The 15,428-nt window shown below is 36.9% G+C and overlaps 1 protein-coding gene across 6 annotated transcripts in view; it reads left to right on the plus strand.

Annotated features, from left to right (window-relative positions):
• The window catches only part of clec16a (C-type lectin domain containing 16A), a 114,588-nt gene that overhangs the window by 91,443 nt on the left and 7,717 nt on the right, over positions 1-15,428 (plus strand). For 4 of the 6 annotated variants that reach the window (XM_073857378.1, XM_073857377.1, XM_073857375.1 and 1 more), the window contains 6 exons: positions 2,049-2,169; positions 8,855-9,006; positions 9,292-9,496; positions 9,604-9,648; positions 11,079-11,219; positions 13,760-13,894. In XM_073857378.1, coding sequence (XP_073713479.1) covers positions 2,049-2,169; positions 8,855-9,006; positions 9,292-9,496; positions 9,604-9,648; positions 11,079-11,219; positions 13,760-13,894 — 799 coding nt within the window. The remainder of the gene's footprint in view (positions 1-2,048; positions 2,170-8,854; positions 9,007-9,291; positions 9,497-9,603; positions 9,649-11,078; positions 11,220-13,759; positions 13,895-15,428) is intronic. The other 2 variants (XM_073857376.1, XM_073857380.1) reach the window with 1 other exon arrangement.

The raw sequence follows: 15,428 nt of genomic DNA on the forward strand, positions 1-15,428 counted from the left end.
TCGCATACCTCATGCGTGACCTTTTGACGTGATTACGCATTATTTGAGGTCGTGCTGGTGCGTCACACGGCTGGTGCAAGATGAGAAGTGTGATTTAAAAATACATATTTTTGATTTTTCTTGCCGAAAATGACAATTGTTTTTGTTGGCTAAGCCCCTTAAGCCTCATTTGGGATCATTTAGAGCCCTTTCAAGCTACGTTGAAACTGCAATTTTAAACTGTAAAGTGTAGGGATTCAATAAAGTCTATTAAATTGAGAAAATCCTGAAATGTTTTTCTTAAAAAAAAAAAAATTTTCTCGACTGAACAAAGAAAGACATTAACATTTTGGATGACATGGGAGTGAGTAAATCAAGTTCAATAACAGCATTAAATGTTACTATTTTCTGATGTGGCATCAAATTTGTTATGAAAATTCATATTTTAAAGGTCACATATTATCCAAAACAACTTTTACAAGGTGTTTGGACATACATTTGTGTTGGCAGTGTGTGAACACAACAACACTACAGTGAAAAAAAAAATCCACCCACTCCTTCTATTTTTAATCCTCATTAAACCAAAGCAGTTTCATTAGACATGCTGTTTTGATTTATTGTTAATGTGACGTCACAAAAAACAAAGCCCCGCCCATAGCCACAGACTGACTGGTTAATTTTACCCAAAAGTTTTTCTATATGGGTTTGTTAGCACTTTGTAGCACTAATCTGGCTAAATATACTATTGTTTCGACTATGTTTACAGGAATCAGATCTATTTTTAACCAAAAGCGCTCACTGTCTGTTTGTAAGGGAGTGAGGAGCAATAGCTCAATTGCATTGAAAGGTACACACTTGAAAACTGTGCTTTTTTGCTCCCACCCAAATAGATACATTTTGGACATGCTTTAAAGGATTAGACCATTTTCTTAAAAAAAATCCAGATAATTTAATCACCACCATGTCATCCAAAAGGTTGATGTCTTTCTTTATTCAGTCGAGAAGAAATTGTGTTGTGTTTTGTTTTTTGTTTTTTAGGAAAACATTCCAGGATTTTTCTCATTTTAATGGACCCCAACACTTAGCAGGTTTAATGCAGTTTAAAATTGCAGTTTCAAAGGACTCTAAACGATCTCAAACGAGCCATAAGGGTCTTATCTAGCTAAACGATTGTCATTTTTGACAAGAAAAATAAAAAATATGCACTTTTAAACCACAACTTCTCGTCTTCCTCCGGTCATGTGACACGCAAGCGCGACCTCACATAATTGCGTAATGCCATGGAAAGTGTTACATATATGAAACGCACATTTGTGGACCATTTTAAACAATAAACTGACACAAAGACATTAATTAGTATCATTCGACATATACACAAGAACGTCGGAACGGTCCTCTTTCTCCACCCTTGTAAACACTGGGGCGGAGTTTCGCATACGTCATCCGTGACCTTTCGGCGTGATGACGCATTGCGTGAGGTCGCGCTGGCGCGTCACAGGACTGGAGGAAGCCGAGAAGTTGTCGTTTAAAAGTGCATGTTTTTTGTTTTTCTTGCCAGAAATGACGGTCGTTTCACTGGATGGGACCCTTGTGCCTCGGTTGGGATTGTTTAGAGTCATTTGTAACTCTGTTGAAACAGCAATTTTAAACTGTTACGTGTTGGAGTCCATTAAAGTCCATTAAAATGAGAAAAATCCTGGAAAGTTTTCCTTAAAAAACATAATTTCTTCTCGACTGAATAAAGAAAGACATCAACATTTTGGATGGCATGGTAGTGAGTAAATTATCTGGATTTTTTTAAAGAAAATTGACTAATCCTTTAACAAATGATCCATGGGGTATTTTGAGCTGAAACAGAAAAAAAATGAGCATAATATGTGTCCTTTACTGATTTTATTTAATCTTCAAAGAACCAAAGTACCCAAGCAAAAGTACTATGAGCTCTCATGTAAGCCTTAATTATTGTTTTCATATAAACAGAAATTCCCAGAGGATTAAAGCCATTGCTGTTGCATTGCCATGTTTGGTTGATAAGCACATTTTAATTGTTCTTGCATGTGTCCCTGCAGGCTATTCGTGTGTTCTTTATGCTGCGCTCGCTGTCCCTTCAGCTGCAGGGGGAACCAGAAACTCAGCTTCCTCTCACTCGACCTGAAGATCTCATCAAGACCGATGACGTGCTTGACCTTAGTAAGGCCCTTAAAGTCACGTAATGTCGTCTGATGCAGATGATTGATTAATTTAATTTTCTTTTTAATCAAACATTTTCCAGTTCTCTCAATACACCACCAGACTTATTAACAACAGCTGGCATTCAATGACGTAACATTACGCAATTTTCTGTGAATGCTTCATGAATTAATGCTTTATCGTCAAAAATGTTTCCAATTGCTTCAAATGAAGCTTTTCGACAAATCTGATTGGTTGAGATGCAACACGTTTCGTGCTACCTCTGTGTTTTGCAGTTAGATAAACATGCTGATTCGATGCTATTTTCTTCTTGAATTTATAAAAAAAAAGTATAATTTCTCGTTAATGCGACCATCTCCTCGGTTTTAAGTTCCATTTGATGACCTTCCATCCTTTTGTATCTCTCACGAAGTTGAGATTGCCATACGTGTGTGGGTTTGCACTGTTAACTGTTTCTAACCACTCTCTGCATCTTCAGCTCAGTTCATAATTATGTCCAGGTGTCCTGGTTACCTCAGTGCCTTTCATTTTGACAGGTAAAGAGGGGGTGTGTGTCGAAGAACTGACTCAGAACTTCCAGTGTCTCTGAGGCCTTTGCTAAAGCTGGTGCAGCCATTGTGGGCAGCAGCTTTGAGCTCTTTCAGAGTACGTCTTGTGTTTGACAGTAAGGCTGTCTGAGCAGCACCTACAGGCTGGGTCAGAGGGTGGGCGGGACGGCCTCTGGAAGTCTTAGCAGGTGGGAGGAAGCTCAGATTTGGCTGCCAAATTCAGCCCACTTTAACTTCCTGTTTAGCAACATTTGGTGCACAAAGGGTTAATGCACACAACGGCAGTCAATCTGACTGTTTTTGATTTGAACAGTTTGATTAAAAAATGGGGTAGAAATACTTTAAGAGCAAGGTCATAGAAACTAAATGAAAGCGCAACGAATCACGCTAGGGATGGTTTACCCAAATCCTGTCATGGGAAAATGTCGACGTAAACGATGACCTGATGTGACCTAACCCAACCTCACCTTAGTTTATCCTTGTGATGTTACTCATTTGTAACTTTCATTAAAAGTATTTAAATAAGTAAATATAATGTAAATGTAACACTTGTTGTCAAGTTCGATTTTTAAAGCAAGGTGAATGAGGACTTAAAGGATTAGTCAATTTTCTTAAAAAAAATCCAGTTAATTTACTCACCACCATGTCATCCAACATGTTGATGTCTTTCTTTGTTCAGTCGAGAAGAAATTGTGTTTTTTGAAGAAGACATTCCAGGATTTTTCTCATTTTAATTGACTTTAATGAACCCCAACACTTAACAGTTTTAATGCAGTTTCAAATTGCAGTTTCAAAAAACTCTAAACGATCCCAAACGACGCATAATCTAGCGAAACGATTGTCATTTTTTAAAAGAAAAATAAAAAATATGCACTTTTAAACCACAACTTCTCGTCTATCTCCGGTCATGTGACACGCCAGCGCGACTTTGCGCAATACGTCATCACGTCAAGAGGTCACGGAGGACGTATGCGAAACTACGCCCCAGTGTTTACAAGTGTGGAGAAAGAGGACCGTTCCGACGTTGTTGTATGTGGAATGATACTAATTAATGTCTTTGTGTCAGTTTATTGTTTAAAATGGTCCGCAAATGTGCGTTTCATATATGTAACACGTGACCTTTCCACGGCATTATGCAATTACGTTATCATTTATAGTCATTTGAAACTCCGTTACGTGTTGGGGTCCATTAAAGTCCATTAAAATGAGAAAAATCCTGTAATGTTTTCCACAAAAAAACATAATTTCTTCTCGACTGAACAAAGAAAGAAAATGGACTAATCCTTTAAATATCTCACAAAACTTTAGAATTTTAATAACGTTTGTAATGCTTTGGCTGATATATTCTTTTTGGCCCCTAAGGAGTTTAAAAGCCCCCCCATTTTCTTCTATTGTATAGAAGAGACAGAACTGCACTTCATAATTCTGCTAAATGTCTTTTTTTGTGACGTATGGGAAAAAAGAAAGTCTTTAAAGGGCCTTAGGAAATGATTCAACATAGATTTTTTTAATTGTTTTATTTTTTCAACTATCCCTTTTGCAAAGCATTAATAGGTCCAACTGTAAATTTGGTTATAGTTTTCGTATCTGTGGATCTACCTGGCACAGTTTACAGCTGGCACATCTTGCATCATCACGATTCGAGATAATGCTACCCTTTTGATGTCCTTTTAGTCTGAATCCAGTAATTGGTCATCAGTCAGTGATAGGAACAAACCAGACAGACAGACAGACCTGCGATGCTGCTGACGTGCCACTGATGTGTGTTATTTTTAGACGTACAGGAAATGATGCATGCACACAACACAGTAGATCGCAGCGCATTATCTGAACCTACAATAATTCTTACTAAACATTTCCATTCTTTATTGTCGATTTTTTAAGACTCTTATTAACTGATAAATATGCCGCTGCTTGTTCAAACATGTTTTACCTGGTAGTTTCCTTTTCTGCCATGCATGTGCATAATGATAATGATACACACACACACAAATGTGAAAGTTTTCTGGAGAAATTCTCAGAAAACGTTTCTCAGCTTAGCACTTAGTCACATGGTCAATGTGCATATAGCACTCCTCCCCCTGTGTTGGCTACAAGCTGAAATCACTTCTATTTTAAAGAGTTTGTGTAAATACACATACATATTGCATATTCTTATGAAATAAAACAGGATGTAGCTGTTAAGAGGACATTGATGATTCATGCGGCAACATTGGATGTTATTAATAAATAGCTTGTACTGTGGTGACCTAGAAATATCTTGTATTTAATGTTATGCCGGCAGTTTATCTACACATGTGAAAGAGACATGACATGGTATGCGCATAGACATTGTTTAGAGGAGCTATAAAACTGTTGTCAATCAACTGACATAACCAAAACCAGCCACCTATGAAATCCTTTCAGATTGCCCTTAGGTTACTAAATGTCACATAGATAATATTCTTCAATATGATTTGTGTCTTTCAAAATGCCGGATGAGTCAAACGATCGCCTGCATAAAATGTTTTCCTTGGTATTTGCTGATACAAAAAGCTCTCGGCATTTTACTTCTGTAGTAATTCCTCATCCTGGTAGTGTGACTTCTTAGGAACTGCAGAGGCTGCTGCTAAGTCATTGTCTGTTGGCCTCAGGTGTGATGCCACTGGTTTAGTTATTAATAGTTTAGTTAAGCAACTCAAACAGCTTTAGTCGTCTGTGACCTGCCTCTTTTATTTTGAATCCCCCCCTCATGCCACCTCCACTCTACTGTAGTTGCAATGCTTTTTGCAGGCCATGACTCATTGGAGTGTTTTTGAAAACTCCCGCATTGATTTCATGCCAAATTAACACTTGCATACTTTTTGATTGAATGATGATTGAATTCACCCTGGATTGACATTTTGTTAGCAACTAAAAGGAAATATGACTGTGTTTAGTGTAAACTGCAGTGTTTCTTTGTAAATGGTTTATCTAGGTGAGTTAAAATTTTTAACAGTGAAGCTGCTATTTGAGGCTAGTAAAATAAAAACACATCTGCATCTGCTTTTTTTGCGTTCAAAACTGTAATGTCGACATTTCAATAAAGCACAGCCATCAGATGCTTATCACCATGGAGAAGCTATGGTAAAATTAGTCAAACTTTAATAAATAAGTAATACTTTACAATAAGGTTGTATTAATAAATATTTGTAAATGCATCAACATGTAACAATATAGTTTTTCAACATGTGTTAATTCTAGTTAATGCTAGTTAAATGTCAATACAGACAGTTATTCATGTTAGTTCATGGGGCATTAATTAAGTTACAATGCTTGAATGTATTTTATAGATTCGAAACTCGGGTCTGGCGTTAGCACTTTTAGCATAAGTTAGCTTTGCACAATCCATTGAATCTGATTAGACCATTAGCATCGCGCTAAAAAATAACCAAAGAGTTTCAATATTTTTCTAAAACTTGACTCTTCTGTAGTTACATTGTTTACTAAGACCAACGGAAAACTAAAAGTTGTGATTTTCTAGGCAGATACGGCTAGGAACTATAATGTCATTCTGGTGAATAATCAAGTACTTTGCCGATTTAACATGGCTGCAGCATGCGTAGTGATATTATGCAGTGCCCGGAAATAGTCCCCTGCTATTGAAAGTAACTAAGGGGACTATTTTCGGCAGTGTGTAATATCACTATGCCTGCTGCAGCCATGTTACAGCAGCAAAGTCCTCGATTATTACGCCAGTTTGATAGTATAGTTCCTAACCATATCAACCTAGAAAATTGCAACTTTTAATTTTCTGTCGGTCTTAGTACACGATGTAACTACAGAAGAGTCAAGTGTTAAATAGGAAAAATATTGAAACTCTTTAGGTATTTTTTAGCACGATGCTAATGGTCTAATCAGATTCAATGGATTGTGCTAAGCTATGCTAAAAGTGCAACGCCAGACCCGGAGATCAGCTGAATGGATTCCAAAACAGTAAGATTGAAATGTTTAACTCTAGTGGAGCTGGAAAATGAGCATATTTTCAAAAAAAGTGTCCCTTTAAAGGAAAACACCACCATTTTTCAATATTTTACTACGTTCTTACATAGACCTTTCACGGTATCTACTTTTCATAGGCCGGTTAATTGCCCCAGAAATAATGGTGATAGTCGATCGTATTGTCTTTTTAAGACCATTTTATGTCACTGATTAGATATGACAATAAAATAGCATCATAAATGCAAGAACATCCTTTCTAAGAACACAACTTTGATTTTTAAGAATATTAAGAAAAAAATATGAAATATTAATATGAAATTGGATTGTAAGAATAAACAATATTCTAAATATTTAAAACATAAATAAATATTAGAAAATATGCATTTCAATTTTAAACCGCTAATAAGATTGTTCATTATAAATCCCAGCTTCACAGGGTTAATTGCTTTATACGAGTGATTACTCTGATAGTTGTGAGTATGTGCCATAACGCGCAATCACGCTTATAATAGCTACACCTCAGATCTAAACAATGGATGTTATGGTCATGTTTCAGATGACTTTTAATTTGTATAGCTCTTTTCATTGCCTCAGTTTTTGAACAGAGTAGAGGTGCTAGCTTGTTTACGTTAATTGATTTTTTCTCACGTCGGAGATGCGGGTTGTAACTTCTTTCAAACTGTATGTATTCACCATAAAACCCCGAAATTTTAGCTTGGGTAGCTTTCTCTTCGCCTGTCACTGTCCGCTCTCTCTATCTGTGTGTGTGTGTGTGTGTGTGTGTGTGTACGTGTGCACGCGGAGCTCAGCGTCCACATGTGCGCACGTGTGCGTTCAATCTTCCGAGACAGCCAGCAGGCAGAAATAACAGAGGCTATCGCGATCATCTAAAATGCTAATGATATTTATTTTTTGTGCAACAAACACACATGTAAACACTATGGTAATATATCGCCTCTAAAAAAAAACTACTGACGACATGTTCACCTATTACTCAATAAATCGATATAGTCGTTATCGCAACAGGCCTATTCTTACCTCAACTTAGACAAATTAATACATCCCTTTTTTTAAATGCGTACACTTAATTATTGTACAGCGCATTGTGAATGTGTTAGCATTTAGCCTAGCCCCATTTATTCCTTAGGATCCAAAGAGGGATGAATTTAGAAGCCACCAGACTGTTACATGGGTAAGTATGGTGACACAAAATAAAACGTGGCAATTTTTTAAGCGGATAAGAAATGATAACTATATTGTATGGCAGAAGAGCACTTAGTTTGTAGCACTTCAACCTAAATGCGCAGTAACATCAGCACTCCCGTGAACTCCCCCTCTCGCTCAAACTTCAGTCAATATTACTGCACCCAAGGTCAAAGTACTGCAAACTAAGTGCTAATGTAATATATTTCTCACTTTAATCCACTTTATTTACTCCACCATATTTACTTGTGTAACTACTCATGTAACAGTCTTTAAATAGGGAAAACATGGAAGTGTTTGGTGGCTTCTAAATTCATCCCTGTTTGGATCCAGTAATGAATGGGGCTAGGCTAAATGCTAACACATTCATGACGCGCTGTACAAAGGTTAAGTGCACGCTTTGAAAAAGAATAGGTATGTATTAATTCGTCTAAGTTGAGGTAGAAATAGTCAAATATTGAAAAACGGTGGTGTTTTCCTTTAACTAATTGTCAATACAACCTTGTTGTAAGAGTTTGATTTATAAATGTAATAAGTGTTCAACTTTAGTAAGTTACAGCTGAACTTTTAAAGTCAAAATGTTTAAAACAGTAGCATTTGTTTGTAATTGTATGGATTATGCTGCTATCACAGAAATGTATTATAGTATTGAATATATAGTATATAAACTTGATTATATGTTAATGTTTATAAGTTTTTGCTGTATGTTTTACCAGTTAATAAGCTGTAAAGCAATATAATATCATGTAGCACTACAGTAATATAATATAACATTAAGCAATTGTGGTTACACTTTTCAGTGGAAGCTCTTTGGCATCAGCTACAGTGGAAAAACGATAACTGTAGTTCCTATTTATAACCTGAACTTTGAGCTTTTATGGCTGATTTAGGTGGGTTTGTGGAAAGATTATTTAGAATTTAGTATGAAATATTAAACCTGGGCCTTTTTTGTCTCTTTTTTTTTGTGTGTGCAGATAACAGTGATCTTATTGCATGTATGGTGGTAAGCAAAGAAGGGGTTCAAGCTCAGCGTTTTCTGGCTGTGGATGTTTATCAGATGAGTTTGGTGGAACCAGATTCAAAACGTCTGGGCTGGGGTGTTGTCAAGTTTGCTGGCCTTTTGCAGGTGAGCATAAAAACATCCACTTGACATTTTATTATCCAACTTTATGATGTCTACTGCCGAGATGTTTTTTTTAAACCGTATTAATGGAGTTCCTGTATTCTGGCCTCTCCATTAATCAGTCAGTAGTCTATTTAAAAGTAATTTATAAAAAAGTTTGTCATTTAAAGATTTTTAAGATCATGAGAAATACATGCTGCTGAAATTCGAATTTGGGCGTAGTTCTTGTCTAAGCTGTGACCGTTAATATGTATACTGTAAAGGTAAATCTCATGCATATTTTCACAGGACATGCAGGTTTCCGGTGTAGAAGATGACAGCAGGGCTCTGAACATCATCATTCACAAGCCCACATCTAACCCTCACGCCAAGCCCGTCCCAATCCTACAAGCTAATTTCATCTTCGCCGACCATATTCGCTGCATCATCGCCAAACAGCGACTCGCCAAGGGCCGCATCCAGGCCAGGCGCATGAAAATGCAGCGGATAGCAGGTCGGTTCTTGACTGCCCACTAACTGCTGTTTGTAGACAAAGCTGTGAACGTCATTCTTATCTTTTGTTTATGGAAGATATGTTTGTTTGTTTTTCACCTCTTCCAGCTGTTATGCAACAAGGGGGAGGGAAGTCGACCAATCTGATTTACAGTAAACTACATAATAAACCTTGTTTATGACATTTTCATATTACTAGATACCAGCTGTGTAAGATTAATTTAACACAAAGGCATTTTACGGGAATTCGGCTCTTGCTTTTGTTTACTGTCAGCTTTTAACGATTTTTCAATTCATTTTGTTTTGTATCTCTATCCTACAATATGAATTGTTTTAAAAACAGCTTGGCAGAATAGTGCCCTGCAGACCACCAATGAGTAAGCTGGAAATGTATTTTTATTTCAATTATTTATTAATAATATAGCCTCTTTTACACAGTAAATTGTTATAAATTTACCTTAATGACTTTCCAGTATATACAAAAATGTGCTGCAACCACGTTACATCTTTTTTCCAGTAAGATATCTTTCACACATCAGTACCAAAATACCTGTAAATTTGGTCAGAAAGCAGAAGTGTCCTCTAAACCGCCACGTGGCAAGGTCGGTGTTATGTTAAACAATGGTGCATTATGACTTCGTCTCCACGTCACAATGTTTGTTGTTTTTACTTCTGTGGAAAACATTGACAGTCGTGCAATTGCTCCTGACAACATTGTATTTGATGACTTCAAAAGTTAACTGTAGGTGAAAAGAGTCACAACCTGCGTCTATAACAACAGTAATGTCTAAACAAAGAGTGTGCAAAGTATGTGGGCAATTCGGCAAAAACGCTGGTGAAGAAAATTGGCTGATTTAGCATTTATGTGTGATTTAAACAGTAAACGGCGTGTCCTGAAGCTGTCGTAATCCTATTTTCTGTTTACACATAGCATTGTTTTAGTAAATTACTCGTAATCTTACAACATCTTTTAACTGCAATTACACCAGTAAAGATTGTATCTCTCTTATATTTAAGTAACCTGTAAGAACAAGATAAGTCAAAATAATTGTTCTCTTTTCCTGTCTGCCTTTAACCTCATACACACAGCACAGCACTTGAATTGGCAGACATGCTTTTGTGTGAACGCAAACACGTCCCGTAAATGTTCTGGGATCGCTCCCGGAAAGAGGACCTAGTAACATTGCCGTAAGATACACATTAATGAAAAAAAGTCTGCAAACTGGACAGAAGTGAGCTCATCAAATATCCACTCTGAAGCTGAGATCATTCACCAGCATACTAGAACGGCGCGTCATGCGCTCCTTTATTTACAAAAATGCACGCTGGTGGTTTCTGGAATGAGAATTTACCGATAATAAGCATACGTCAGACGCTGCGGGGAACAAAACTAGCAAGTGCAGGACTTTAAATACGTCACGTGTCTTTCCGGGATATTTACGGTATCTGTTAACGCACACACAGATTCCGACAAATCATTGCCAGTGTGAATGAATCAAAAATCAAATCCCGGATGCATTTCCTGTGTATTTTTCGTATTGTCTGTGTATAAAGACTGTTTGTCTGTCTTTCCCATATCACAGCTCTACTGGACCTTCCTGTCCAGCCTTCAACTGAAGTGCTTGGCTTCAGTCAGCCATCCGTTGCATCATCTCTGCTGCCTTTCCGTTTCTATGACCAGTCTAGACGAGGCCCGGCGTTCGCCTCTGTAGATAAAGTTCCAGGTAAGTGCGTGAATGATTAAAGAGGAAATCACAAAAGATGAGGCCAGCTGGACTCCAGAGTTACACATTTCAACAGAATGTATAGTGTCATGCATCTGACCTATTGCAGACACGTTTATTTTTAAATATGTGACTTTGCCTAGGAAATCCCAGCTAGTCATGTTTTTGTGATTTGCTGTTTTCTTCATTAAATCATCCTATGTATGTATTGTGTGGAAAATAACCTTGAAATCTTTAATATTGATTGAGATTAAAGTGGAATCGATCATTTTAATTTTAAAAATGATTTTGGGAGACTTTAGCGTGGATTTCACAGACAGGGTCTGCAATTGAGCATGGATGCTTATTGTAAGCTATAATCATGCTGCTGTTCTGGTGTTGTGTATGTATTTTACTCTGATGATTTATTCTGGATGTCTCTATGGTGTTGGAAGATTTTTGGTTTTATAGGATGATGATCATGAAAGAGGTCCCTGTTTCTGTTACAGTACATGAAGAGTTTGGTTCCAAAACTTAAAAAAAAAATAAGTTTCTGCCAAAATCAGTATTATATCAGGTCAGTATTTAAAAGTAAATTATTAATTTTACGCAAAATACAATATCCGCCATGTTTTTCTTTCATCTTTTCTCTCTTTTTCCCAAAACGCAACAAACTCCACTCCTCCTTTTCTGCAGGATGCAATAAATCCGCTCCACAAATTACAGCGCACCATTTCACGCATTGTAAACAAACAATGGCAGTTCGTTGAGTGCACAAAATCCTAGTTTTCCTCATCTACTTTGTGATCAACACAAACAAAACAAAATAATACTTTAATGGCATTGATTAACCTGTGGTTGTTTTCTGTGATGGGAAAGAAACGTAAGCCATCAACATCTAATAATTTACACGAGAGGCACTCGGGAGCCGGTTGCTTGTTCTCCCGACAGCATCAAGCTTCTGTCATGCTAACACATTGACCCCAGAGGATCTTATGAAAAACTTTCAATTATTTTACTCAGAAAATCGAGCAGGACCAAAATATTTTACAGCTGATCGCTGTGAAAAATGTTAAGCGACGACATCCCAAGAAGAACAGCAGCAATGACAGTGTTATTAATATGACAAAGTAAACATTTTGATTAATGTCATTAATGTTTATTTATTATTTATCAGTGTATAACACTAGTCAACTAAATGAATATAACATGGCAAAGATGAATGCACATTTATATATTGATTCAATAGATTTATAGCATTTTGAAAAAAAACTTGTCATGGCTTTATTGCCTTTTGTGAAAAAATATTTTTATAATAAATCTTTGAAAATCAAGTTATGGATTTGAATTTTTTATGTTTTTATAACCTAAAGATGCTATGTGAAAGTTTGTAACACAAAATAGTGGTTTTCATCTTGTCACTTCTTGGTATAGAAAACACGTTTTTACCGAAATTAGTCTAAATGGATTTATTGCATTTTGAAACCAAACTCTTCATATGCTATGTTTAATATATGCCATTAACCTCCATGCATTTTTTAAAATGTCATTTTTTCTGACCATACGTTTAACAAAGACCACAGTGCTAAAAGTGGCTTACTACTTCTCCTTTACGACCTGCATAGAAATTTGACTAATTTTCTTGCAAATTGCACATCCTAATTTTGTTTTCCCCAGAATTTCTCTAGTGCTTCTGAGTGTTGAAGTTCTGTTTTTTTTTGAGCCAGGTTTCTAGGTAATGCTTCCTCTCAGCCAGCTGTAATCCTGTGCTCTCACAATATTTATTTTAAGTTTTTCCATGCTAGTGGATCATTTTCCAGTGGTTTATTGCGAATTTGAATGTCACCCCACGTCCTTGTAGTAAATATTCAAAAACATCTCTGTACGTTAGCACCTGTTGATATAATATGCCATTGTGTAGAGTAGAGGAAACCAGGTCCACAATCTTTCATTGTCACTTATTTTTTGTCTTTCCTAACAAATGATTTTTTTGTTAGAAGTTTCAAATTCTTGTCAAAGTAGACTAGCTTGTAAAGAAACACTGTACATGTTTCTAACTTACTATCTTAAGTCATCCAGGTGCTAGCATAAAAACCTTCAAAAAGTTTCGGCAGAATTTTGGTGTCTTGAAATTTCACAAAAGAAATACATGACTAAGAATAATATCTCGGTCCCGTTTGATGACGTGTTGTTGGTTCAGGTAAAAAGCATTGCGGTTCCAAGAACTCTTGACATCGTGCCAACAAAGTGTTTCAAAAGACTTGTGCTTAGCCTGCAACTGGATTCATTCATATTGTTTGTTATGTATGGGTGTTATTTGTGGCAAAATGTAAAAATATTACTGGACCAAGCAACTTAAGATGTGTGGGATTTTGATACAGTCAGTGGAATGTGTGAAAGAGATTTTGCATGTAAAGAGAGTTGGGGGGTGTTTTTGGGACTGTTACATATATTTATCTCATAACAAAAAGTAATTTGCTTATGTTTAACGTATGTTTATCAGGGCATTTAGTAATTTTGTCTGTTAGTGGCTAAGCAAACTTTGTGGACATGTATTTCAGGTTTCGCTCACATTGCCCATCATAGCTCCACATCAGCCTCTTCCCCTTCACCTCCTTCTAGTGGAGACACCGGAGCCAGCGACCCGGCCGTAACCAGCAGTGCATCCACACACAATGTCACACAAAGTCAAACAGGTAAAACTCTCATGCCAGCCCCTCTCTTTATCTGCTTAAACTTTCAACAGCCACTCCACTGCACCGCTGAAACACCAGAATCTACTTCACAAACACATGTATCAGATTAGTAAAGTTACACATTAAGCCCTAAAAGTTGATTTCCGTCAATAATTAGATCATTGTTTAATGATATCCAGGGTCCAAAATTTTGTTTTTCTAATTGGTAAAGTTACTAGTTGTACTTACTTTACCAGGCTTAAAATTTAGTTTGGTGTATTGTTTAAAAAAAGGTTAGGTCAGTTTTCCATTGGGCTTAAAGTTCTTCAAAGTAATGTTCTTTAATGGACCATCTGGTTCTCTTTGATTTGATTTGGTCAAGACAGTCGTTGTATTTTAATTTTGCCATTGTTATAAAACTGAGCCTTTTTTTAGTGCGTTTGCATTAATAGTTTAATGCTGCGTTCAGACCAGCGGCGTTAGAGGCGTCAAGTGTAAGTGATTTCAATGTTAAGTCAATGTGAAGATGCGTTGACGCACGTCTGGAGGTCTCGCAGCGCGAATGAGCCGTTTAGTGCTGCGCGGTAGACTCGATTCCTCCTCATTCGCACGAATTGAGCATGGCGGCGGGAAAAGCGTGAGTTGAAAATGTTTAACTTTAGCGGAAAAACGCGTCGCGTTAACCAATCAGGAGCTTGCTGTAGTAGTGACGTGATTACAGAAGTCTCTCTCATTTCCACTTAAATGTCTCGATGACTAGAATTTCACGCGTGAGTGAAGCGAATAAACTCAAAATGTTCAAGCGGCAAAAAACTAGACGCGAATTTGACACCTCAAACTTGGCTGGTGTGAACCCGCGGTTAGGCCGATTATGGTTAATAAACTGTAGATAAATCAGCAGATAATGCCGCTACATCCAAAACCCAGAGGGCGCTCTTGTGCAGAAACTCAATATGGGCAGCAGCAGAAGAACCATTTACGCCAGAGCTGTGTCCGATACTGCTCCCTATCCACTATATAGTGCACTATATCGGGTGTCGGCCATTTTGTAGTGGTGTCCGAATCTGCGTGAACAACTTCATTCCCTACATTCGTTCACTACTTTTTACCCACGATGACTCTGATTTTGAGGGTACATTCGATGTACACTCGCTCACTCATAATGCAATGGGAGAAGAACGTATAAGTGGAATAAGCTAAAGGATACTGACAGTAAACACCACAAATTTACGTTTATACACAATTTTTTAGTTCTTGTTGTCAGTTATTTTCAACTTTTTTAAAATAAAAGATATCGCAATTAGTTATAATTTGTTTATTTAAAATATAATACACATTTTTGTTAAGCAATAAATAAACAACCGTAAATAAATATGACAAGCAGTTGTTTTGTTCTCTTTATTATTAACTAATACAACAAATGTGACAAACCGTAAGAAAGTAAACTTTACCGTTTCACAGTACATCCATTTTTTTCCCCAGTCCAATCAATAAAGCCACACAGGTGTAAGGGTTCATGACAAATTTCCGCAAATCTGACGCATGATATTTATGC

The sequence above is a fragment of the Misgurnus anguillicaudatus genome, chromosome 19, assembly GCF_027580225.2.
Source record: "Misgurnus anguillicaudatus chromosome 19, ASM2758022v2, whole genome shotgun sequence".
NCBI classification, from domain to species: Eukaryota; Metazoa; Chordata; class Actinopteri; order Cypriniformes; family Cobitidae; genus Misgurnus; species Misgurnus anguillicaudatus.